This window comes from Harpia harpyja, chromosome 18 (assembly GCF_026419915.1).
Source record: "Harpia harpyja isolate bHarHar1 chromosome 18, bHarHar1 primary haplotype, whole genome shotgun sequence".
Classification (NCBI taxonomy): domain Eukaryota; kingdom Metazoa; phylum Chordata; class Aves; order Accipitriformes; family Accipitridae; genus Harpia; species Harpia harpyja.
The window spans coordinates 17,859,407-17,884,937 of NC_068957.1; the positions used below are offsets into that span (position 1 = coordinate 17,859,407).

General features: G+C 40.8%; 1 protein-coding gene across 2 annotated transcripts in view; it reads right to left on the reverse strand.

The window, feature by feature from the left end:
- Positions 1-24,966, reverse strand: part of MAP7D3 (MAP7 domain containing 3) — a 47,859-nt gene extending 22,893 nt beyond the window's left edge. Inside the window, exons 1-6 of one of the 2 annotated variants that reach the window (XM_052814122.1) lie at positions 24,739-24,966; positions 10,490-10,591; positions 9,569-9,649; positions 7,974-8,137; positions 4,405-4,519; positions 3,409-3,441 (exon numbers count right to left, since the gene is read on the reverse strand). In XM_052814122.1, the coding sequence (XP_052670082.1) occupies positions 3,409-3,441; positions 4,405-4,519; positions 7,974-8,137; positions 9,569-9,649; positions 10,490-10,591; positions 24,739-24,832 (589 nt within the window). In that variant the 5' untranslated portion in view covers positions 24,833-24,966. The remainder of the gene's footprint in view (positions 1-3,408; positions 3,442-4,404; positions 4,520-7,973; positions 8,138-9,568; positions 9,650-10,489; positions 10,592-24,738) is intronic. The other variant, XM_052814121.1, reaches the window with a different exon arrangement.
- Positions 24,967-25,531: the final 565 nt, after the last annotated feature.

A 25,531-nucleotide genomic window follows, 5' to 3' on the forward strand; every position in this document is an offset into this window, starting at 1 on the left:
TGTGCTGTTTGGTAGAGACAAGGGATGAAACTTCTACTAGAAGACTCAAAAGAAAAAAGTACAGGCTAAATATGACTGTTCAGACCAAAAAAAAAAAAAAAAAAATCAGTCTCTATTTTTCAGGGGAATAGCAGTGGTGAGGGCATGAGCTAGTATCTCAATTGATGCCTTGACAGAAAAAATCTAATTGATAAAGGGTATTCATACAGCTATTTAAGTCTTCTTTTTCCAGAAAATTTTAGTTTGCATTAATTGCCTAAGATCTTAAGAAGTCAATGCTTTTTTGATCAATATATTTGCAAATATATGATCAGATAGCCTCAACTTTTTCCCTACCTCACCCACAGGACAGCTTCTGCAAACTTTAAAGTTTTGGACAATTCACTAGGAAAAAAAGCTTTAGAAGACAGACAGGATATTCTTGAGTAAGTTAGTCTGGTTACATAGGTATTTACAAAATATCTTTTGAAAAAATACCTCAAATATCTTTTGTATTTTGAGGGGAAGGTTAGAATACTTACATCAAGGGACTTGAAATGGAAGAAGCATACAGCACAAATCCCATGTGATACCAAACTGTATTTTTTAATGGAAGGGGGAAAGCAAACTGTAGCAGCAAAGCCAAAGAAAGCATATGACTGCCATGCAGCAAGGCTTGCAATTGGGTAAGGAGCTGGGAAATACGGCATCTTAAGAAAATCGTTATAAGAAAGAGCAACTCTCAAACCTAGCTTCTCACCCAGTTCCACTGAGAGAGGGTGCTGCAGCACTGCCTATCTGAGGTTGGATAAACTTAGGCTAAACAAAATATGATTATCCGTCTCTCACTTCCTTCCAAATTTCTACTAGGACAAGGAAGCTCTTTATTTAGAAAGGAGAGACTCTGGCAGCCCAATTTCTATTCTAATAGCACATGTCTCAACTACAGATGCACCTGAATGTCTCGTTTTGCTTAGCAGTCATCACTAAACCTCCCTCATTTACAAGGACTCTGTCATCAAGGATGCTTTATTAGACAGCCTTGCCATTTCTCTTGGCAGACCCACACCCTGCATGTTTCATCTTCGCACTGACAGCAATGTCATTAATGTAACATTTGACTCTGGGGCTTTCATCAATTTTTAAATTTCAGGCCATCAGCAGGCTACTTGGTGCAGTCTCAGTGAATCGCTTTCTGTGCATAACACAGAATGGCTGATGGTTGGTGAAATGCTCAATTACATGGGGTTTACTTTCCAGATCACACTACCTCTATTACCCACAAATGCTGCTTTACCAGTCAATGTTCCTAAATATTACTGTTGACACAGCCAGTTCATGGAAGAACATGTCTGATTCTGTATTTTTTTGCACAGCAGTACAACAGACAAGAAAGTCTTTGGTCCTAAAATAATGTAAAGAATATTTGAAATCTGTTCCCCCAATGGTTTTCATTTTAAGAAATGGAGCCTTTAATCCCAAATCTGCCACAGAAACTGATGGTGCAAAAATAATATTGCATTGAAACTAGCTCTAGATGTGCTGTTAGACAAGGAGCACCACTCAGCCACAATGATGTAATGTAGTAAGAGCTCATATGGTGTAATTTTTCAGAGTTAAAAAAAAAAAAGGGTAATTGCTGTCTTTCCAGCATTCATGCAAACATAAGGTGAAAGGGACCAAATAAGGATTTTTTTTTTAGAAAGCCAGCTGGACTTAGGCATCCTACATGGTTTGGGTAGATTTTAGTAACAATTAAGTGAGGAGCTCCCAGAAAGATAAAAAGCTAAGAATGATCCTGAAACAGGAATAAATATGAGAAGCGTAAATCCAATCATGATTCCACATTATCCACCCCAGGTAAGACAGCTGTATGTTTGAAACCTCAACATAAAATCAAACACAGATTTAAAACAGTGTGGATACACAAGTGTCTTAGTAAAACACTGCATTATCTGTTTATTTCCATAATCAATTTTTTCAAAATTGGTGCCAAGTTATCCAAATCGATCTACTGTAGCTGAACTTATCTGCTCCTCTTCTTGTTACTTTATGATGCATAAGGTACAGCTTAAGCGCCTATTATTACATCAGGAGCTATTTGTTGGAAGATGCTTTATTTTTAATGTGCTTCAGCAGCACTGAAGATCTTTCTCCACAATCAAAAGGACAGACAAGACTCATTTCCTCACATAAATTAGGAGAGAGCAAAGAATATTATTTTATGTTTGTTATAAAGTTTAGCTTTAAAATTAGGTAAGATAGAAAAGAATGGAGGAGGAAAAAAAAATAGTGCTTTTCTAAATATGTAAAGCAAATACGATTTCCTAGTTTCAAGGTTAAATGGCATTTGGTAATGTGGAATACAGTAATTGGATTTATATAGGTATCCAAGGAACATGTGTTAAACAGGTAAACCAATCCAGTCAAACTGGCTAATTTTGGAGAAAATTAGGGATTCATGCTGTGCAGAGAAAGGGAAGAGAGAAGTTAAATAAAATACACATGCTTCTGCTGTGTTGCCAGAATAAGCCACAGTAGTTAAATCATACTCAGTCAGACTTTCATTGCATTTTCAAGTCTCATATTGTCACAGCATTACGAGACAGCTGTATTGAATTAGTAATGCTGTGAGCATGCACAGATTTTCAGAATTCAGATTTAGCTGGGTCTCAGCTGAGAGCTATCATCTTAAACTAGCTACAAGAAATAAGTTTGCTTATTAAACACATAGCCTTGACAAATGTATCAGTGATCCAACGTGTTTCTATGAATGGCTCAGTCTGTGCACTGGAAAGTGCCAGAAATCCAATGAAAACACATTTAGATGTATAGAATCATGTTTAGATAACTGGACAGATCTGATTTTGCAAAACCCTTAATGGAAAAAGTATCAAACTGCACAAAGGACCCATTCCCTTTCACAAAGTTTCAGCAAAATATGATTTGATTTTGCCAATTATTACTTCAATTGCTGGTAAAACTAAGCAAAAAGAAAACAAACCAAGCCCTACCACGTACTTTTTGCAAATTAGGAAACAATGAAACAGTTCAAAATTGCCCTAAAAAAAAAAAAGCTTAGACTACTTAACTAATTTATATTCAAAAACACGCCACTAAGAATTTCTCTTCTCCTTCCCCATGCTGTATCCGGTCATCTTTAAAAACCCAAATGCACATATCCTTTCCCTGAAAATTCCCTCAGGATGCCATGACTTAAGCTGTAGTTTAATTAGCTGGGAGGGATAGTTAAAAACGTAGGGGGCTGCTTTCTACTTAGGGATCACATTTGTTGCACAGCTGGCCAAGATCCAGGAAAAGATCTATAAGAAGACGGTTTTCCTTAGTTTCAGAGGAACAAGAACTCAAGTTTAAAAGGTTAGTAGTGAGTGTAAAACGACAGAAAAAGAACATTTTAGAAATCAATACCACCAGTTCCACCTTCATCTGCGGTCTGTTGCTCTGTAGAAGAAGAGGGTTTGTAAGCTAAGTCACAAGGTCAAATGGCAAACAATGCGAGCTAACAAAAAAATGGGGAAGCTGGATATCATAATGATAATTTATATCAAAGCACTTTCAAACATGTTACAAATAAACACTTAAAAGTCAACACTCATGCTGATAGAAGACGACACTACTAAAACACACTCAGTTCAGTTACACCAATTCAGAAGATAGGCTGAATTGAAGCATTTTTTGTTTTATTTTATTCCTGGACAGTAACTTATGTTAAGTAACTTATTGGCAGGGTCTTCCAGTTAGGTAGTGCATGAAAAGATCCCTTCCACTGCAATCTTGATTTGCTGGTCTGATTTCAGAATGTTTACAAGCTGAAACAGTTAATTGTGTGAAATAGGAAAAAATCTGAGCTCAAATTGAAGTGTTAAAATGCATCACCTAATCTAGAACAGAACCTATTCTCCAAGAAGCTCAGACACTGCCCACTGCTTCTCCTTACCCATTGCTGGTCATTTAAATAATCAGTTAGCATTCTGTAACTCTAAGGGTGTGTTTAAAACATTTTGGATGTAGTGTTACAGTACATTTTTTTTTGTTGTTCTATTTATCACCAGTCTTAGCACACCATTACATGTACTGCATCTGGAGGACTCGGAATTATTTTAACATTATACATTACAATTCCCCTTACCTGATGGTTGGGGGCTGGCAATGCAATGCTGCCAGGTGTTGTATTTCCCATGTGGCTTCTCTCTAGCTCTTCCCAAAGCCAAAAATAGCTCTAAGTCTCAGAAGTATTTCAGGGCAAGAACAGATATGATTCTTTCCCCAAGAGCTACCCACAGATCCTGTTGTACGATCCAAGATAGGAAAGGATGCCCAGGTCCCTATGAATAGTGCTGCACCTGCTAGTGTTCACACATAATATTCTGTCATTTCAGCCATGCTAGAAAAGGTGCTACTTACCCGTTTTGCCCTCTGAATCTGGAGTTACAGATCCTCCCCATGACCACCTCTTCTGTCGTGTTTCCAGTCGCTGATTCCGTTCCAAGGTACGATGCATAGCTGCTTCATATCGCTCCTATCATTAAACATCTCTATGAAGCTTATAACTATATAAAGCAAGCACAGCTATGCCAGAAGACAAAATATATTTTTTTCTCCCAGTATGATTTAAAATCTCTTACCTATACTGCCTGATAACAAGCCTTTGTTACAAAAACTATCATGCAAAGAATGTTAAGGGCAATTACTGGTTTCAAAACACTGCAAACATGATTAGGTTGAGCTAAAGCACAGATAATCTATTCTACTCTTTACTTAAAATAGCCACCAAACAGATTTCCTATTCAGTAGAGAGCACTACTTACTTCCTAAATAGGGATGAACCCCAAACTGAGCAAAAAAAAATTACCTACCCTTTAAACTATTTTATCCTGAAGTTATTTATAAAAGGTGATAAAAATTCTCCATTATAAAATACCAAGTATAAGGTTATTTGTATTTTCAGAGAACTATACAAACACTGACCCAAGTCTTAGCACATACTGGCATTAATAGATATATGATGATATATGATGACATGGAGGCAAAACTGCAAAAAAGACCAGTCAACTCCAGAGCTCAGCAACCACTGCTGACGGGATAAAGAGGACTGAAAGAAGCTTTTGCTTCTGTCTCCAGGACTGGCAACTGCTAATGGGGGAACTTTAGCTCTTGTGCATAAAGATGAACTGTAACCATGCTAGACTTTCTTCTCAGCCAGGTTTCCATACATGTGTCAACAACAGATTTCTCTTCTGGAATAGTCATATCCCAAGTGATCTTTTGAAGCAGTATTTACTGCTGATACATTGCAGCAAGATGCCAAGGGGACTCATTATCCAAATATTTCTCCCTCTAGAGGACACAAGACTTTCACCTTCTTTCAACACCATTTCACAACACAAACTAAAAAAATCACAGTGTATAACAGACAAAGTAAACTTGGAAGGAAGGGAGGAAGGATTCCGTTCACTGACAAAAGATAAAAATAAAAGTTTTTGTTTGAAATATAAAGCTTAGCTTCCCCTCTGTTAAAGAAACCTGAACTAGAGTTTACCTAAGGTGCCAAAGTACCCAGACATTATGTAATCTGTAGATGATATTTCCATGGAGGTATCCGCAGTGCGGCAATACTTCAAAGTCACAGTTAAAGACATAGGCTTCACTTTACAAAAACCAGAAAATCAGTTTTCAGCTCACGACACCAACATAGCAAGTTGCACAGCTGTACAGAATAATTGAGTAACTGAGAGAGGACAGGTATCTCAATCCTAGCCATGGCTAGTTGTCTTCAAGACTCTCTTAGGCAGAGAACCACTTCTTCTTCCACAGTATTTGCTACTGTGCTGCTGTTTCTACTTTATCTAAGGAAGATGATTAACTAAATGAGACTTGGCTGAAGTACCAAACAAGAATGTTGGAGACTGTATATTTTGATGCACTTCCATCTACTAAATTTACAACTGTAGGTGGTACCTTGATGGCAAATATTGCCCTAAGATAGCTTAGCTTCTTTAAAAGTGATTATTTTCTAATGTCAGAGTACCAAAGTCAAGATCTGTTTTCACTTTCTGGTTGAAAGCAAGGTTTATAGGTCAAGTGCACGCTATTTTCCCACCTGCCGGATTCTTCATGTATAACTCTCTATGTACAAGGTCATCTTCCTCCAGGGACCAAGTAAAAGATGAGGTTAACACCAATCACTCATCGGCTAGTCCTTGTCTTCCTTGATTATTCACCCCGGTGGCCACTTAAAACATATCCACCATCCTCAAAATTACATGAATAAATGTACTATAGCCTTAGGGGTAACACCTCTTGAAGCATAAGGGATGCTTTTTGCTTAAAGTAGTTGCTTGAAGAGATGATACTGCAGTGGACTGCAGTCAAGGCCCACCCAAAACATTTCTGCTTGTTCTCCAGCAATGTAAACTATTCCATGAAGTTCAAATGGAATATCAAACTGAACACACCCAGAAGCCGATTACAGATAACCAAACACCAGTGTAGAATACTGCCAGTCAAAAAGGGTAAAAAAGATGTATTGCTAGAACAATGTAACAATGCCTGGACTCCCAAGGGAACAGCCAGCCAGGCTTACAGGCTCTTCATCCATGACCCACAGCAAGTTGTTACAACTAGCTTATAAAAGCACATGTGTGTGCCATGCCTTTACTGCTGACACCGTGGAAATGAACCCTTTCAGAACTTGCATCACCTTTAATATGCACTAGCAGACCTACTCTTCAAAAGGGATGGCAGAGCTTCATGTATTTATTTCTACTTTCAGCTTCTATCAATTTGCAACGAGCTCCACAACTCAAACACTGCTCTGCTGGTGCATATGCAGTCAAAGCAAAGGCAAAGAGTCAAATAAGAACAGTCAATACACAGTTCAAAGCAGCAAATGGTAACTATACAGATAACATTATCAACCGCTCAACATATAGCTACAAACTGTAATTGAAAAGAAAGAATGTGAGCCTCTTAGATCACAGTGGGGCTCCCAGGAAGCAAGACACAGAATTAAGAAAAGTCTAAGACCTGTCAGCCGCGCTGATTTACAAGGAGAATCTACAAAGTGCACCAAAAGGAATCTAGAAATCTAGGAATATGGGGCGGGGTTTTTGCTCATGTGAAAAATAACCAGTGGCCAAACAGCACCCATAGCTCCTGAAGTCCTGAGTGCCTCCAGTATAGCTAAAGCTAGCACTGGGAAGAGGAAGGAGGACATATGTCTGTATAGCTGTCCTAGCTTTGGTTGGGATAGAGTTAATTTTCTTTCTAGAAGCTGGTATAGTGTTATGTTTTGGATTTCGTATGAGAAGAATGTCATAACACACTGATGTTTTCAGTTGTTGCTAAATAGTGTTTATACTAAGTCAAGGACTTTTCAGCTTCTCTTGCCCAGCCAGCAAGAAGGCTGGAGGGGCACAAGAAGTTGGGAGGGGACACAGCCAGGACAGCTAACCCAAACTGGCCAAAGGGATATTCCATAGCATGTGACGTCATGCCCAGTATATAAACTGGGAGGAGTTGGCTAGGGGGTGGGGGTGTATTGCTGCTCAGGAACTAACTGGGCATCAGTTGGTGAGTGGTGAGCAGTTGCATTGTGCATCACTTGTTTTGTATACTCCAATTCTTTTACTATTATTATTGTAATTTTATTATTGTTGTTATTATTATCATTATTAGTTTCTTCCTTTCTGTGCTATTAAACTGCTCTTATCTCAACCCACGAGTTTTACTTTTCTGATTCTCTCCCCCATCCCACCGGGTGGGGGGGAATGAGCAAGTGGCTATGTGGTACTTAGTTGCTGGCTGAGGTTAAACCACAACAATAGCCCACTGTACAGATGAGGACTTTTTTTTTTTATGTTCTAATACATTCACCATTTCCATAACTTTGTTTCACACTACTTCAGAGCATGGTAAGGTAGGAAAACAATGTAGGAGTTTCTTTAAAACTATAGAACTTCAATGCATAGTACCTTTTCCTCCTCTATTTTTTGTTTTCTCTTTTCTTCTACTGCTGCCCTCCGTTGTTCCTCTTTCTGCTTCTGTTCTTTTAGCTTTCTCTGCCTTTCTTCTAACTGTTTTTCATACTGGAGTTTTGCTTTTCTCTCCTTTTCAAGGATTTGTGTCTCTTTGGCAGCTGTAAATTTTCAAGAAAAAATTAAAATAAAACTTAACTATTCATTGATATTACAACGCAACTTACAGGCAAGAGACTACCAAGCAAAATTATCATCACTTAAAGCTAAAACATACAGCAAGATTAGCTTGCAGAGCTGGATGACACTACACATGATGACAGAGGAGTCTTTAATCCTGTCCCCAGGTTAGGCTGGAATTAGAAACTTTCCTGCCATTAGACTACTGTCTAGACAGGAATGTCAGGATATGCATATACCCTATGTTAAGCATATACTTTTCTTGCCATCATAACAGTGAAGCCTTTGTAAGTAGAGTAGTAAGTTGAGTATCAAAAGGCAGAATTTTCTATGTTGCGATTTAAATTTTTTTTAGAACAAGATATAATGAAAAGATTTAAAGCACTGAGTGACAAGATGGGAAAACCCCACAGTTACTGGATTCGAGTTCAAAATAGTTATGTCACTATTCTCTGCAGCCTCCACCTAGGAACAGCTGTGCACAGTTTAACAGGAAGCTTCAAATACTGTGACAAAAAGCTAGTGGTTGAATACACAGTGGAAGTATTTTCGGCAGCTAGACAGATGAAATGAACCGAGAGACCAGATAACTACACCAACAATGCACAGGCAGTATCTACATATAAGGCCCCCAAAATACTTCTGAATTTGTATGTGTCCTAGTCCTATCCTCTCTCCACGTTAGGGTAACACAATCATTCCTGTTGCTGTGTGTCTATGCTTTTATGTCAAGAAACAAACATACAGGCCAGAGAGACACCACTCCTCACAAGCTGGGAGACCAAGAACCAGGACTGCAGGGCATACTGTGACCCTTTCATCTCTTGCTGCACATACATGCACTGATTCACGTCACAAACAGCATAAAGCTGGGCAAGAGTTTTATGCTCTTCTCTGGGTCTCAGATTCTTTGCCAAGATAAAGTGTATACTGCTGACACTTCAATCCAGGAGTCATTTCAGTGTGCTAGGAAACAAGAGAAGCAGTGTTCAAGGCAATCAAGCCATTCAACTAGCTAAATCTTTTCTGTTTTCTCTGCATCAGCGTTCCCCAAACCTCAGTCTTCAGCGCTACAGGAAGCAGTTCTAAGCTAAAAGTTTTACTTTCAGGAGGGTTTTTGTTAAGGCTTTCAATAAGAAATTGGCTAAATTTGCATGGTGGTGACTAAGAAATGGAAGGTCAGAAGTGACATACAGCTTCAAGAAGCTAAAAATCTCTGGAATGTTTTCCTCTAAAATCTAATACTTCTCCATTCAGGTTCACAGATGGTCACTGATGAAAGACCACGAGCAGACCTTGTCTCTTGTCCCCAGCAAGCTGAAAAAAGTGACTGAACATGTATTAAGGGAGTAAGTTACCCCTTCAACACAAACATTATAGGAAATTGTTTTTTAAATGAAACATGAAAATACCATGTTGCTTTTCCCGCTCTTCTCTACGCTCCCTGGCCAGTCTTTGTCTTTCTTCTGTTCTTAGAGTGGAACCATCTATCACTGTCAAAAGAAAAATTGAAGACACATAATTGTCAGTTATTTTTAACATTCAAATTTAAATAAAAAGGTCGGAAGTCTTTACTATCAAAAGGATAATGGAACTTCCTGAGATACGCATACCACCAAAGCACTGCACACTCTATATAGAGATTAAAGATGTAATCTGAAAAATTCATAGGAAGCTGAAGACCCTCCTTTTTCCTCTTTCCACTCCCTCACAACAACCAATCCACTATTTTTAATAGGTACATCAGAAAGCAGACATAATATTAAAAGGCCCAATGCATACAGTCAAAAGAAAGCCTGAACAGAAGTCAGACGTGTGAGAACATACCCTTATTCCAAATTCAGCTCTGATCCTCATTCTTGATCAGAATTCCTATGATAAAGAATTACAGGAATCTAGGAAAACTCAATCTGAGAACAGATAGTTCACCCGTCTTGACAAATTCAAAGCACTGTAGGATAGCTAGTTTGCAGGCTAAGCAGAACCAAGACTGCTGAAGTCTTTGTGGGTATAAAAAATTGAATTTCAGCAAGAAGTGAACTAGTAACCTGACCAGAGCACAAAAAAAAAAAAAAATCATTTATCTTTGCTGTTATGACCCACTGAAGAGATTGGCAACTTCACCAACTGAACTCTGAGTGAGTCAAGAGCAAAAGTCTGTCATCAAAACCAGACCTTCAATGAATCTATGAACCATCCACCAGATACTTCATGCTCTGATGCCTCCTGAAGACAGAACATCAAACTTCTTTTTAAAGATGTTTTATTCATTCCCTACTAACTCTCCCTTGTGAGCCCAGTACTTCATTAAGAACAATGACCAATAATTATACCTGGTTTAGTTGCTGTCTTTATATTTATTGAGGTCTGGACTGCAATAGGGCTAACGCCACTTTGGCTTCTTCTTTCTTCTGCTATGGCTTGGGCTGCAGCAACTGTGAGAAAGAATCATTCCATATTAAGAAAAGCTCTACAACCAAAACTCATGAAATAAATATCTAAAATGAATACATAAAATTCTACTTGACGTTGCAGATCCTTTTATTAAATAACTTGGGACGGCTCAACTTGTAAGAAGAAAAAACTTGTCAAATGAGACTTGGCACAGCTTTTCCTTGTAAAAACAACAGTTACAAACCCTTATGTTTTAAAATGTGTAGCAAAGGACTACAGAGTTTCAAAAACCCCAAACTTAGTAAATAACTTTTCTAAGAAGAAAAGCAATATTTAGCAAAGTTATGAGTCTGACTTAATAAAAACTCTTTGCTACTGTACGTGTATTTGTGGGCTGAACAAACATATATGAGTCAATTAGCACTGGTAGAATCATATTCTGATGAGACCCAAGCAGGGAAAGGTTTATGAGGACCTTTCATTACTTCATGACATGAAACAGAAAGTAGATTAGCTGCATAGAGTAAACCATTAATGGATGCTTACAACATACTTCTAAAACTGGATCTTCAAAAATAAATTCTAATTATAAATTAGACTCCAAAACAGTAATTTGAGCATTTGTGCAGAGACCCGTTCACCTTATTCGAGTTTCACCAAGGTGAGTACACTGAACTGCAGGGCTACGACTCCCAGTTAATCATACAAAAATGAAATGCTAGCAATATTAATTTCGCTAAATAACAAAACCCATTAAGAAGTCAGGGAGACTAATTTACTGTATCACTTTCCACAGATTTTTATTTTGGTATCAACTTTCACTTTAACTGATCACTTCTTAGGGTGTGAAGGTGAAGCATTACAGGGAAAGCAGGCAGGGCAACCTGTCATACAGCATTACCCCATTTTCCTGCACAGCTTTGAACAGGAGTGTCCTTACAGCAGTGACACCTTGTTCTAACCTTGGCTGACAGATACGGGGAGATCAACTTGGTTCTTACAGAAAAGCCCAACTTCGGGGGATGCAAGAGAACACACCATGCAATCAACCAAACACCAGAAAGCAGAAGTCGACGCCTGTTTTAAACAGAAAAGGCAATCCACAAAAGTAACGCATAATGTGCCGAGATTTCAACCATAATGTGAAGGACGAGTAGTAGAATTTGGTGCTACATTTAAAAAAAGACAAGGACAGCTTTGCCAATGATCTCAGGCTTCCCTTTAATAGAGTAGTGCAGAATGCAAAGGAGGAAGGAAGAGTCTCCCTCTTCTCCATGCATTGCCATGACAACTAGCTGTGTCATGGTAATAACCCTCCCTAAGGCTGCGCCCAAGAACAATCACCTCAAAGTATTTAATCCCATGTGATGTCAGTGATAAATGCCGATTACAATACTTATTCAGCAACTCTAAATTGTCACCCGCAGCTGTTGCCATGTCTTGAATTAATTTTTCATTGCAGCACCAAACAAAAGTCTTCCTCGGTTCCATCCCATACATCTCTGAGGCTCTTTTCAAACAAGTCAGAGACCAGATATGCTGCGACACGGTAAGATTACCAATTGGCAAAGAGAACAACTAAAAAAGGGCTCACTGTAATTTCACTATGTAGACCAAAAGTGAGTCAAAAAGCTGATTTTGTACACCATTGCATGTCACGTGGATGGGAACCTGGCCCAAAAATTCAGCAAGTGGAGAACAACAAAATTATATATTCTCAACACAATTAGATGTGAAAACAGCCTGAGTAAAACCAGCCTACTGCAGGTTATTCTGAGAGCAAAAATATACAGCCGGGGCATTTATATCCAAAGACACCTTTGTAGATCATAAAGGCTGAAAGAACATAAGCTTCTTCAAATACCATTTAAAGTTATGACAAATACAGAAACTCAGTTGCATCTTTTCTTCAGTCTCCATCAGCAAGGGAGGAAAGACAGGAAGTATACACGCAGACTGCACCAATTCAGCCCAGCCCAGCTGGGAAATGAGCCCAACAGAATAAATTCACCCTACACCTACACTGGGTTTAGTTATGACCAACACTGGACTTTTGCCTCAACTCTCAAAGTTTAAACATCAAAATTTCTGCAACAAAGTTACAGTAAGAAGCAAGCTGCAATTTAAACAGGTACAATATTAATCTTATTTTACTTGCAGAAGTATTTTACTCTTAGAAATCTTGCAACAAACCAGTCATAATGGATGTAGGGTATTATGTATTTATTTATTCATTTAAAAAAAATAAACACTTGAATAATGCTCATGATTAGAAGGCACTCATTTAAAAAAACGTGTCATCTGCAAAGCAATTAGTCAGTTCATCTTAATTAATTAAGGTTGCAAAAAATTACTTGAGGTTCTATAGAACAGGAAAGTGGGTTACAGAAACAGTACAGCTTGCAAAGGACACAGAGGTGAAAATAGTCTAGAAATACTTAGCCAAAGGATTTTGTATGTCAGGGTTTTTTTGTATGTCAGTTCAAATATTTATGTTCACTGCTTCAATGCTTCATTATTTGCATAGAAACAACATGCTTACAAATTTGAAAGCAGCAGATTTAAAGGCACTAGGAGAGCACATTCATGTTACACAGAAGCAATCCATTTAACTAACAGAAAGTTAGAATTAAAAGTGAACTGGGGATTTGAACAAAAGATTATTAAGAGGGGAACAGCCATCACATTAGATGCATCCCCAAGATGTGTGAACTCAATTTCACCAAGTCTCAGGTGAACAGACAGGTTTTACAGCCCTTGTCAATTTTATGGTAAATTTACAATATGAAACTGTGATTTGCAAAATCCACATTCTATTACAGTAAGAGAAAAGGAATTGCATACTTCTGCATTCTGCAACCTTTTAAAAAATGCAGATTTTATTTTGCTTTAATAGGATAAAAGAAATCTTAATTTTGAATACATTTAAATATTTTTTGGCATGAGTGTCTATAGTTTTTTTGCCTAGTTTTCCATAATGAATGTAGCAGTCTGCTACAGAGCAAAGCTTCACTGAAAAGAATTTTCCACAAAATCTAACTATCTCTGTAAAATAAGCCTAATACTTCTGTGATTAATTAGGATACCCCAGAACAGGAAACCAGTTAACAACCATTTCACTACAACCTGTGTCACGTGCTATATTACAGGGGGTTGCCTTCATGGATATATTCAGCAAACTTCCTAGAGAAGAAAATTCTCTTAGAGGCAAATTAAGTCTCATTTCTATTCCGAGCTTCCCTCCCACAGTAGTCACTAAAGGCTTTCACAACTATAATCTGTGATCAGCATAATGTGTGTGCTTATTTTACAGTAGTCTACCTTTAAATATTTCAGCTAAAATTCGTAAAAGTACAAGCCACACATGTGGCCAATAATAATATTTGCATTCATGCATAATAAAATAGAGCTATTTGGAACATAAAATGGTCAGCTAATTTGGGAAGCAGTTTTCCTTCTGCACCCTCACCACCGTTTAGCACTATGTGTCTGGCCAAGCGTATCATGGATAAACCAAACCAACGGAAACACCAGGAACCAGCCGCTGCAGGAGGCAATGTGCCAGATAAAGCTGACTCTCCCAATTTCACCTTCCAGCTCACGATCACGCTAACCACGCAGGTACGGTGGTGCCTCCCTTGCACTGAGCATGACGATACTTCCCTTCGCCTATCAAGTTTCCAATATGCCCTGAAGAGACCGGTGCTAAAAATAAAACTTTATTTCTATTTCAATCCTTGCACTGAGTTAATACCGTTGGCCCTTGCCAAGACTGTCAAAGGACCCACACAGTTGCTGTTCTTAGTAAACCTCATTAGGGACTGAAGCAGCTCCGTCCCTTCACCTAGCGAGGTTTAGGGCTTCCATCCCATCGCCTCTCCCACCATCTGTGACCCGGCCAGATGCTGCCCCACTCGCTCTTCCCTTCCCATGCCGAACCAGAAAGGAGAGCAGAACGTGTCGACTTTCATAGCAATCTTTCTGGTTCTTACGATTTAATGACTCCTTATGCAAAGCAAACAAAGAAAAAAAATCCCAGACTAAGCCTTTGAAACAACAGTTAGCAGGTATCCTGGATGTTAAGCATTGTTATGAATCTAAGTGTTTTCATAAAAGTTTAAAGCAGGTAACAAGAAGCCAATAAACAATCCATAAACCAAAAGTGAACTTCCCAGCAAAATATCTGACTTCATAGCAAACTGTGTCAAATCTGCAAGATGCCATTTTTGTCTTGCTCCACTACAGGCAGCTACTGTTTGTCTAGTGGATAGTAATCCTTTTCACTAACACTGTTCAGATCCTTCTTCTTTTAGTAATTTTTGTACCATGCTTTCAGGAAAGACAAGGGAAGTCAGCATTCAAGCTTGAGATTTCTGCGCGCTGTCTTTTAAGCTGATTTCCATTCATTAATTAACACAGGTTAAGACAAATAGATGCAAGATCATATGTTAGATGCTTTAAAAATCAGGTATTGGTTTTACACCATTACTCCTTGTTTAAAGGACACCAGAAGGATGCACCCTCACACAAACAGGTAGACAACACAGAAAGTTTCTAACCATGAGCAGAAAAGCCATCTCTGTACGCATTCCTCTTTTCCCTGCCTTCCCCCTTCTTTCTGTCTTTCCCTGTTGATCCTCACGTCCCGTCTTTGGGCTGCAAGGACTGACAGGCTCCACAAACACGTGAGCCTCCCAGTAGGCACCTTCTGACGGACCAGCTGGAAACCAGATGGTTCTCCTATTTTGTCTGGGCAGTCACCAGATGGGAAGCACACAGATCTCCAGAAAGCAGTGCACGATGTCTCTCAGCTTCAGCAGGCCAGAAGAGCTTCCTGTTGTCTTATCCTTATTCCAGACTCTATTTGCACACTTTCATTCTATATTTATTCCCTGCATGTGATACCTATTTTATTACCTTCATGTGCTTTCCTCCTCCTCTTAAGACCATTTCTGCAGCTAATTCTCTATAACAATCTGGTTTTCTTCCCAATGTTCAAGGCAGTTTGGGATGATTTCTTCAGTTCATCACAAGTATTGATCCCAATGGAAAACTCTTGACACAAGCATTCCTTTGTAGTATATGAATTAGCAGCTCCACAAGTAAGTATTTGAGACATATCTGCAAGAATGTAAGTTTTTACTTATCCTTAAACATCCACACTCAGATTAAGAGCTGGAAACATAAAAAAAAAAAATTCACGTAATTAACAAAACACTACTTAGGCCTTATAAGGAAACCTACAAAGATACAGCTGAAGCAATCTTAAAGACATGTTACCGTACTCATTCAGCCTCGGGCATGACCAGAGAGGCACCAGGAAGGTTGCTAGTTAATTTGTGGGTTGATCTCTGTACACTTTTCCCCAGGGGAAGCACATAATCTAAACCAAACTTGAATGTAATACAAGCACAGACCAAGGAATCAAAATTCGTCCTTAAAAGAATTGTCAGCCATCTCCAAAAACTTTCTACAGTCAGAGGTGCTATACCATTGTCCAACAGCCACATCAGGTGAGTACCGTCCTTAGTCCAAATGCTAGTGATACGTACTGTAAATGTATCTTCTATGGAGCCTTACTGATTCCTGCTGTCACTCATATCCTCTTATTTTAACCTTGGTCACACTGCTCAGCCAAGAGTTATGCTTCTCTCTACTTAATGGGAAAAGCAACTGCCATCACAACGCTTGAAGAGGACAAAGACGTCACCAACTCTTGCAGAAGCCATCATAAGGTTGGTAAGAAGCACTGCCTGTACTGTGCACACAGGGCTGACAAGCTAAATCCACTCCCTTCTCTGGAAAAGACACCCAGCTTCACAATTTGGGGTTCTTTATTAGTAAGGTATGTTATTATTCACCCCTTGAAAGAAATGAAACTGAGCCACAGCAGATACTCTACTCTCACTCACTCACCGGCTTTCTGCTGCCTTCACTTTGCCCTTTGCCATACTTCCCCACAGTTCTTCCTCACCTTCCCAAAGAAACTTGAAAAGGCTTTGCATTCTGCATGATCCACTTGTCACTTGTTTTTTTTTAAAGAACACAGTCTTTCACCATCTCTTTTGATATGATAACATGATTTGTACAAAAAGGCCCTCCAAAGGGGACACTTCTCCAATTCACACGTTCCCAACTCTCTGTGAGCTTTAATACAACTCAGATAATTTCCCTGTTCTACCTGGCATTAGTTATTAATCTGTACATTCCATTGTGCTTACCAAGCTTATCTGCACAATGACCTCTCTTCAGAGCTGATGCTTCCTGCATAAAGGATATACAAGCCTAACAGTCCCAACTGTGTTCTTTAGCAAACGGCCATGCATTGCTGTCTTGTCTTTGCTGTCTAGAAGCACAGTCTTAGTAAGACACAGCCACAGGGAAGCCAGAGCTTTGGAAAGGTTGAAGCACTCATTATATGTTTCTCAGTGAAAGAGCAAGGCACTAAGGTATTTGTACTCTCTCTAACATTCTCCACCAGAATACATTAAGGCTGCATTTTAGATGTAAAGTGAATATTTCTGCACAGTTTCTGTGGGTTGGCAACTACAAACTCCTCTTGCCAACTGCAAAACAAACAGAAATTGCTTTCATCCACCTTGAGTGATTTCCTTTAGATATATTAGACACTGACTGCCAATGCTGATGCAATAAACTATGACTAAAAGTCCCTTGTGAACCTTCCCAAGCGTAACAGAAATCATTATTTATCCGTTTCTGCATAGTGGAAATTCCATAGTATCCTAATACAGTCGACTAAAATGAAAGCAGTTTATATAATAAATATGCCCTCACATAATCTCAAGTGGATTCATTGTGAAATTTAGTAGTTATGTGACATAAGTTAAATGCTTACATATAGGTGTATACAGGTCAAACACTCCAAACCTGACAGAATTAGACACAAGTTTTAAGAGCTACAGAATGACCAAAAAGGTAAAATGGTGGAGTCTTAAACACAGAGTGGAAGATTATTAGTAGCCACTCTGCTGTACAGAACATTTTCTTTCTCTAATAACACCTTCTGATGCCTCAGGCTCCTGAAGTACATTAGAAAAAAAAAATTTTTAACCTGTTTTGTCCCTCACATTGGACTGGCTTAAATCAGAGCAGTCCCACTTCTAACCTGGTCTGAGCAGTTTAGTTCCTACCGTCATTCTAGCTCAAGCGTCAGCAAAAGCTAGACAGAAATCAGCTATCTCTGCTTTACTCCTCCAATTCTGAAAGCTGCCTTAAATTGACTCCTGTTCACACTCCTGCATAGCCACTGCAAAAAGTAACTTCAAGAGAAACTTCTGCTCTCTTCTCCTCTTTCACATCTGTTTTCCCCATTGTATTATTTCTTTCTTTTATATTGCACTATCCCTAACACTGAAAATCAGCTAACTTCTATCCGCTACTTCCCCCTTTCCTGAGCAGTCTGGTTTCTTTTGCTTGCTCAAAGCATGTTCTTGTAAATGCTTTTGTCCTCTTGTTTGCAGGCTGGCTATTGTTTAATACACCCAGCTCAAACAATGCCAGCAAAGAACACAGCCTAGCACTACAAGTCACAACTAACTTGAGACAAACCCTGTGAAAACACAATTTTGAGCTTTCTTTAGATGGAAGGATAATAGCTCCTTTACATGATAGCAGTGAAAACTACTGCTTTTGCCTTTTACACTTGACGAATTTCTTATGGCAACTTTAGAGCTCATTCAAACACTGTCTCTGCTTCAGAAAAAGAGGGACTGTGTTGGTATTTACCCCCAAGAGACCAGCTTCCAGACTCAAATCAAATCACTCAATACAGACCTGCACCAGAACAGTGCTATAAGACACTGACAGGTCCACAGCGTGTTTAATGCAGCAAACCCAGTCTAAAGCAGAACGCAGTGGTGCAAAATGTAAAAGGAATTAAACTGCAAGTTTTCTTAAAACTGTATGCTTAACCTAGCTAATTAAAAAATGAAAGCTCTGAGGCATTCCACTACATGTAATGGAGCAAAGTAGGCCTGAATCGGTCCCTGCGCCAAAGAGCTTGAAGAATGGGTAAGTGAAAAATGACAAACAGGTGTAGAGAAACCAAGCAGGATAAAAGGGCAAAAGGGACCAATAAAGAGACTATGTTTTTGCTTAATTCACTACCTAGTGGCAGAGTCTTTCAGAGAAATCTGAAAGTGAGTAAGGTGACACTCGCTGATCTGGTCTGTCTGGAGACAACCGTCCTCGGTTTTGAATGTCCAGAACACAACTTACATACCATTGATCAATGCTGCACTGCAAAAATACGTTCCTTTAAGAAATTCTCTTGGCAAAACTAAGCAGAAGATAAACTTTCAAATGAATAAGTGTGTTCTATTAAATTATGTTCTTTACGTATAAAGATCTCTACAGGATTTCTATATTCTTGTAGCCAATTCCTCTTGGACTTGGAAGAGGAATTTTAACACTTGGAAGCTTTCAAACACTTGCCCAGAGAAGGCAATTCACAGGCCACTACAGTATCTTTGCTCCCTCCCAAGATTCAGGTCAGTGCATTTAAACAGCAGAGATTGTCTGTAAATTAGGAGCCAGTTAAGTACTCATAAACCAGTATTTTAAAAGTTCCTTGTGAATTATGAAGGCAAAAAACACTATGAGGAAAGACAGAGGTATTCTGAGCACGGCTAGTGGTTAACTGTTTCCTTCAAAGGCAACTTCAGGTGTGGATCCTTCACCTAGAAAGCAGAAGTTCCAAACTGCCTGGAAAATAAAAATAATTTAGAGGAAAACAAATGTCAAGCAACTAGGCCAGCCTTCCTTGAAAGCAAATGCTTGTGTCCATTTATGTACACAGTGAACACCACAGGCATATAGGGTGGATGGCTGAGGCATTATGCAGGGCAGCTGAGGCTTCTCTTTCAAACAAAAACACTTCAACATTTGATTTTTCTTCCATGAATTCCACACTCCAAACAAATTAATCACCAGCATCTAGAACAGTTTTAATTATTGGACAGGCATATGCAAACACATCGAAAGCATATCATCAATTAAGAATTACGTGGTCGTAAGCTGCGTAATTGGAAGCTAAATGGCGCTAATTTATTGGGGCAGGCCAGGAATTTGAAGTCCCCAGTTTGTTTTTAAAATATCGCAAGTCATCTGATAAGTCACATTCACACAAGTCATTAAAATTGCATGCTCAGAATTTTATTTGTCAGGATATCCTTCCACAACAGGACTGCAAGCATCACCAATTATTTAATCAAGTTTAAAGACAGCCAGCAGCATTTGATACCCCTATGATTATGACTAACCCCAAGTATTTCTTCCATTTATCTCACAGTAACCCAGTGGTTTTCTTCTTAACTCTCTTACCACTTTAAGAACTGGGAATTAATAGCATATGAGTACTTTAAATATTCCCATCCATTTTCTTCTTGAAAAACACAAGTGTATAAAGAAGCAGCAGTCCTTAATTCTAGTCACATTTTAAGGCCATGCACAGTTAGGGATAGTACAAGCCACAGCATCTCTGGGCTCTCATCATTAGTTATGATCCTTGCAAGTCATATTTGTTTAATACTTCCATCTGAATTGAAGCATGGAATACAAATTTATCTTTTATAATTTTAACACATGAAGAAATATGTAGAGAATGGAGCATTCTCTATATGAAGTGTCAAAAAATATCCTGTATATACACATGGGTTTGATTTTTTTTTTTTTTGCTTTACAGCAAGGAGAATGTCTTTCTTGAATGCATTTGGAGAAATCTCAAGAATTTGAAGTTTTAAATTAGAATAAAACCTTTTTTATAAACCACTTACAACTGGAAGTAATCTTCAAAACATTAAGCACCTAATACGTAGCATACATCTTTATGAATCAGCATGAAATTATCCCTACTCCATACTATTGCATTTCCATGAACAAGAAGAAAATGAAATTAAGGCTCATAGCCATTACAATTACATTAAGTTCTCAGCCTGACTTGGGAATGTTCTCTCTCACCACTGGGATCTACATGAAATCAAATTTCTGTGCAGTTCTTTGTGTTTACCACCTTGGCACTCTGTAAAGCAGTATAACTACTACTTCCATGCACGGAAAAAACATGAAGCACAGGAAAACCTTAAAGACCTTCTCCAAAGTTATTAGGAGTTTCACAAAACAAGAAACTGAAGCAAGACCCAGTGAACGCCTGTTGAATGCCCCAGTCGCTGGGCCACCTTTACTCCACAGATGGAATATGTACTAGTCATTCCTACAAACACCACCAAGTAAGACAACAACTGAATGCTGAAGATGCCTTTACTGTAGCACCCCCATGCTACCAGAAACCTGGCAAAAGAATATTTTCCTTGTCTTGCAGCTTCCCAGACAAGTTTTGAAGCCCACCTCTACTCACAACCACTCTGTAAAATGCAAAGGCTTTTAAGAATTTACTTTTGAATTTGGATCCTTTCTCTCTTCCAGTAAGCAGCTCTGATGCAGAGGTCAATTCATCGGTTGTCTGACTGACAAGATGCTTCTGGATCCCAAATAATTTTCTCTAGGCAGCACTCACCATCTTCTGTTGTGGGACTCTGCAACCAAGACTCTGCCAAGGAGTTCTCTAGTACTTCCACAGGTATTGGTATGAACTTGTGTTCTTAAGTTATGCTTTATAACTACCCAGAGACCAGACAAATCTGTGCATGTTCCTGACTACTTGCTTGAGCAATGAAGTTTCACTATTAGTTATCCATCCAGCCTTCTTTTCACGCCAATTCTGTGTATATGTGTTTGGTAAAGAAGTTACCAGGAACTGTGCTCCAGGCAAGACAGACAGAGCCAGACGGTGTCACTTATACAGGGAGAAACAACTGATTAGACGGAATGAGGCTGTTATTTTATTAGACAACTTCCGACAAAACTGGGCTTGGCCATGTAGGTCATGGGAATTATGCCTGCAGCTAGACTTGTTGAAAAAGGCACTTTATTTTTGTCCCATGCCTTGAGACAGGTTTCCCAAAAGATCATGTAGGTCTTGGAAAGGAAAATATACATATAGCATTTTAATATACTATTTTGAACAACCTTCACAACAGTGATTCAATACACCAGTGGAAATCCTAGCAACAGCACAGCCAAGCTCTGACAAAAGCAAATACACATTCTCTACCACGGGTACTACAAAAGACAGGATAGGAGATTTTAGTATTTCAGTGAAAATGAAGATAAAACAATAAATGTAGGCTACAACAGCTTAAATTATATGTATTTTTTATTCCGATTACCTGTACTACCCAAGAAAAACCTCACTTACTGAGTAGACCGCAAGTAACTGACTATTCCCCTCTTCTCAATCTTAACAAGCTCAACAGAGCTTATGGCATTAGAATAGGAGCAAAAATTCCTCTTCCTCCCTGAAGGATGACAGCAGCAAGCATAGATCACAAGAATGGAGTAAGCAACTACCATTTATGCACTGCTGTTTCACAGTGTGCAATCACAATTCATTTCTAATGTTAAGTGATGTTCATGCATCACTGTTAGAAATGTTAACTGGCTTCTAGTTTTAGTAGCAAATTCTGCTTTTTGTTGTCCACCTAAAGGAAAAAAGATTGGACAAGGGTGTAAGGGCAGAAAATTATTGCAAAGGAATTGTAGAACTGACACAGCAGGAATGACTTGGCCTGGAGAATCTTAATTACAGTTGATACTTAAAGAAAGAGAAACACCTTTTCCTTACCTCAATACTATCTTGAATTGGCAAGAAAAAGATTCTTCTTAAACTTACCACATTGATACGGAAGTTAGTAACAAGTGGCACCATGGAATTCTACACTTTCAAGGCCTAAAATAATTAACAAGCATCAATCAGCCACAGATCAAACCAGTATCAAGAGGCTGGTAACAGAGAGCAGAGGCAGGGAACAAGAACCCAGCAGAGTCTTACAATAAGGACCCACAAAGGAACCTATGCAAAAGGTAACTATACAAAAGGTATACTCTTCGCCAGACTACCAGAAAGAGACATGGTTTCTCAGCAAGATGCTGCTCATTTATACTTATTGTCTTTAAACACGAGATTCCCAACTAGAAGTTCACTGGCGAATGACTGAAGGTGCATGGCATTGTATTTGTTTTGTATAGATGTTTGTTCTCCAGATTGATTAAGACAGCAAAGTACATAATTGCCCACAGACCAGCAGAAACTGTGTGCAGGCATTCTAGTTAGCTGGTATTTCGGAACCGAGAAACTCCCCACGCAGCCAACTTAGCTTAGAAAGGGACAAAGTTATGTCCCTCTCCGAACTTGCCGAACAGTAGCATGGGACCGAACGAGGTTCCTCCTGGTGTCTTTTTTTTCTACATCTTCTCCAAACAGCTGTGGTATCAGACTTGGTTGCTGCTCACAACTTCTCCAAACAGCAGCAAATGCAGGGGCAATTATCTTGCAAATTCCACTGTTAACCACTGGATTGCAAGGATGATTTCTAAACATCAGTTGCTTTCTCAAGAGAGTGAGGGAGTCCTACTGACAAGAAGCCACGAGCAGAACTGCAGTGGCCTGTATACTCACAGACAGCATTGCTTCAATTCACATTAGCAATGAGTTCATCTTCTAGCATGTAACTACCAGAAATGCATTCTAGGTAAATTGAAGTTTAGATTCTGGTTCAGTGACTTCCAACCCCTCAGGGAAAAAAAATTCAAGGTCTAGCCTTTCCAGGATCTAGTGAGGGGTTTTGTGTTGGTTTGGTTTTTTTTGTTTTGTTTTTTTTTAACATGATGTGCATATTAGAACATGTGCATACCTAAAGGAGATGGAGTTGCCTGGTTCAAGGAACATTTCACCTCTAGTTTTGGGACTAAATCTAGGTCATGACAGTTGTCAGCAAATGTGGGTGCCCATCTTTACAAAAACTTAGGGGCCACAGTACAAGGGCATCCAATAGACAAAAGAAAATTCAGGAGTTCTCGCAGGCAGGATAAGGATCAAATAGACACGGTCTGTGCAGGTGGGAAGCGCTATCTTTTGGCAGATCGCTATCCTTCTGGAGCACTAGATTGTCTTAATTTTGAAAGAGAAATAAAAAGTAATTAAGTAATATTTCTGACACAGAACACACTGAAGAAGAAAGACTGCCAGATGAGAGTTGTGCATTCAGGACCTTTTGCCAGCACTCTTCTTTATGTAATTACACAGGTACGTTGAAAACAACCAAGCGAGAGGCTGAGTAGTTTTTGTATATAGACCAAGTTAGTTAGTTTAGATCAAACCACAATCCTCTTTACTCATTTTTTTTTTTTGTCTGGGATAAGAAAATGTTTATCTATTCTAATGGCTCGCCCACAAAGCCAACGTGTGGAGATGTGCCATGAAATTATGCTTGGAACATACATCATGCATGCACAATACTAATTTCAGAGCACGATATTATTAAGGACCTTAAGTATAAATAGGCACATCAACACACCTAAGGACAGAACCAAAGTAGAGTTTCTCTAGCCGTCTTAAGACACCAGTTTAAAAAAAAAAAAAAAAAGAATTAAGGCATTATCCAGTCTTTGCTTAGGAATCAATGCCACAGACTGTCCCTGCCTTCTGCACTTGGGGCTCGGAGCAGTCATCGGACACATCGCTGAGACAAACCATCTGCAATAGCTGTCAGCCTGAACGCAAGAGCCACCAGAGAAACCGAGAAGTTCACACCGTCGAGGAGTGGTGAAAAATGGGCGAATCGTGCAACGAAGCAGTCCTGCAGCCGCCTCTGCTGCTGCCTGCAAGCTGCGAGAGGTCCCAAGTCAGCGATTAACGCCTGGAAGAGGCGGGGAGGGGGGCAGGGGGTGGGTGGAAGGACGCTCCGCAGCCTCACAGACCCGTCCGGGCCGGCGGGCGGGGAGAGGGGCCGCGGCCGGGCAGCCCCGGCGGCGGGAGGAGCGCCTCTCCCTCAGCCCGCCGCCAGCCGGACACAAAGCCCGGCGGCCTGCGGCGGCCCCACATCCCGCTCCCGGTGCCCCTTTCCCCCCTTCCCCGCCCCGGGAAGGAGGCCGGGCGTACTGCGGGACGGAAGGCGAGCGGGGGGCACCCGGCCCCAAGGCGGGCCGTGCGTGCCCTTGGGCCGAGGGAGCGCGGGGGTCCCCAGACCGCCCCCGCCGGGACAGCCACCCCCCCCCCCCCCGCTCCCCTTTCCTTCCCCTCCCGGCCCGGGGCCGCGCTGCCCGCTCTCACCCATCTGCTCCCGCAGCCCCTTCAGGGAGGAGGAGGAGGAGGAAGAGCAGGAGGGGGGGGCCGCGCCGCAGCCGCCACCGCCGCCCTCCGCCATCTTCAGCGCCGGGACGCGCGACTGCCGGCCGGGCAGAAGGGGGACGCGGGAGCGCAGTGCGCAGGCTCCGCGCCGCCCGGCAGCGCCGCCGCGGGGGAGGGCAGGGCAGGGCAGCGCCCGCCCGGCGCCGGCCCCTCACAGCGGCCGCTCGCCGGGGCCGGGGAGGGCGGCGGCGGCGGCGGCGGGCGGGGCTTGGCGCGGCGCGGCGGGGAGTAGCGGGGCCGGGGGCTGCCCCCGGCTCCGGCGGCGCCGCGGGCCTCAAGCGACGGTGGCGGGAAGGGCGCTTACTGCCCCTTGGTCCGTCCCGCCCGGGGCGGCGGACGGTGAAGGCCCGCGGAAGGGGGCGTCGAAGCCGCTGGAAACGGCCGCTCCGCGGGAGCCGTGGTGGTCCCCCGTGGGCACGGTCCTGGGGGGGGCGGTGGCAACCCAGGGAGCCTCGGAGCAGGACTCGGCCTGTGCGCAAGGCAGAGAACGCCAGCCCCTCAGCTACCCCACAGGCCGGGGCACGGGGGGTGATTTATGGCCGGCCCCACAACAACTGCAAACGTTATCCCGCCATTAATGATGATGAGTCGCCTTCCGATAGGGAGCTCTGGGAGAGAGATGCCTCTCGGGCAGCTGTCTGGGGTAACGAGCTGTTATAAACTGTCGTCTGTAAACTCGCTTTTCCAAGGAAGAGGCTCAAGCAAAGGGGAAGCG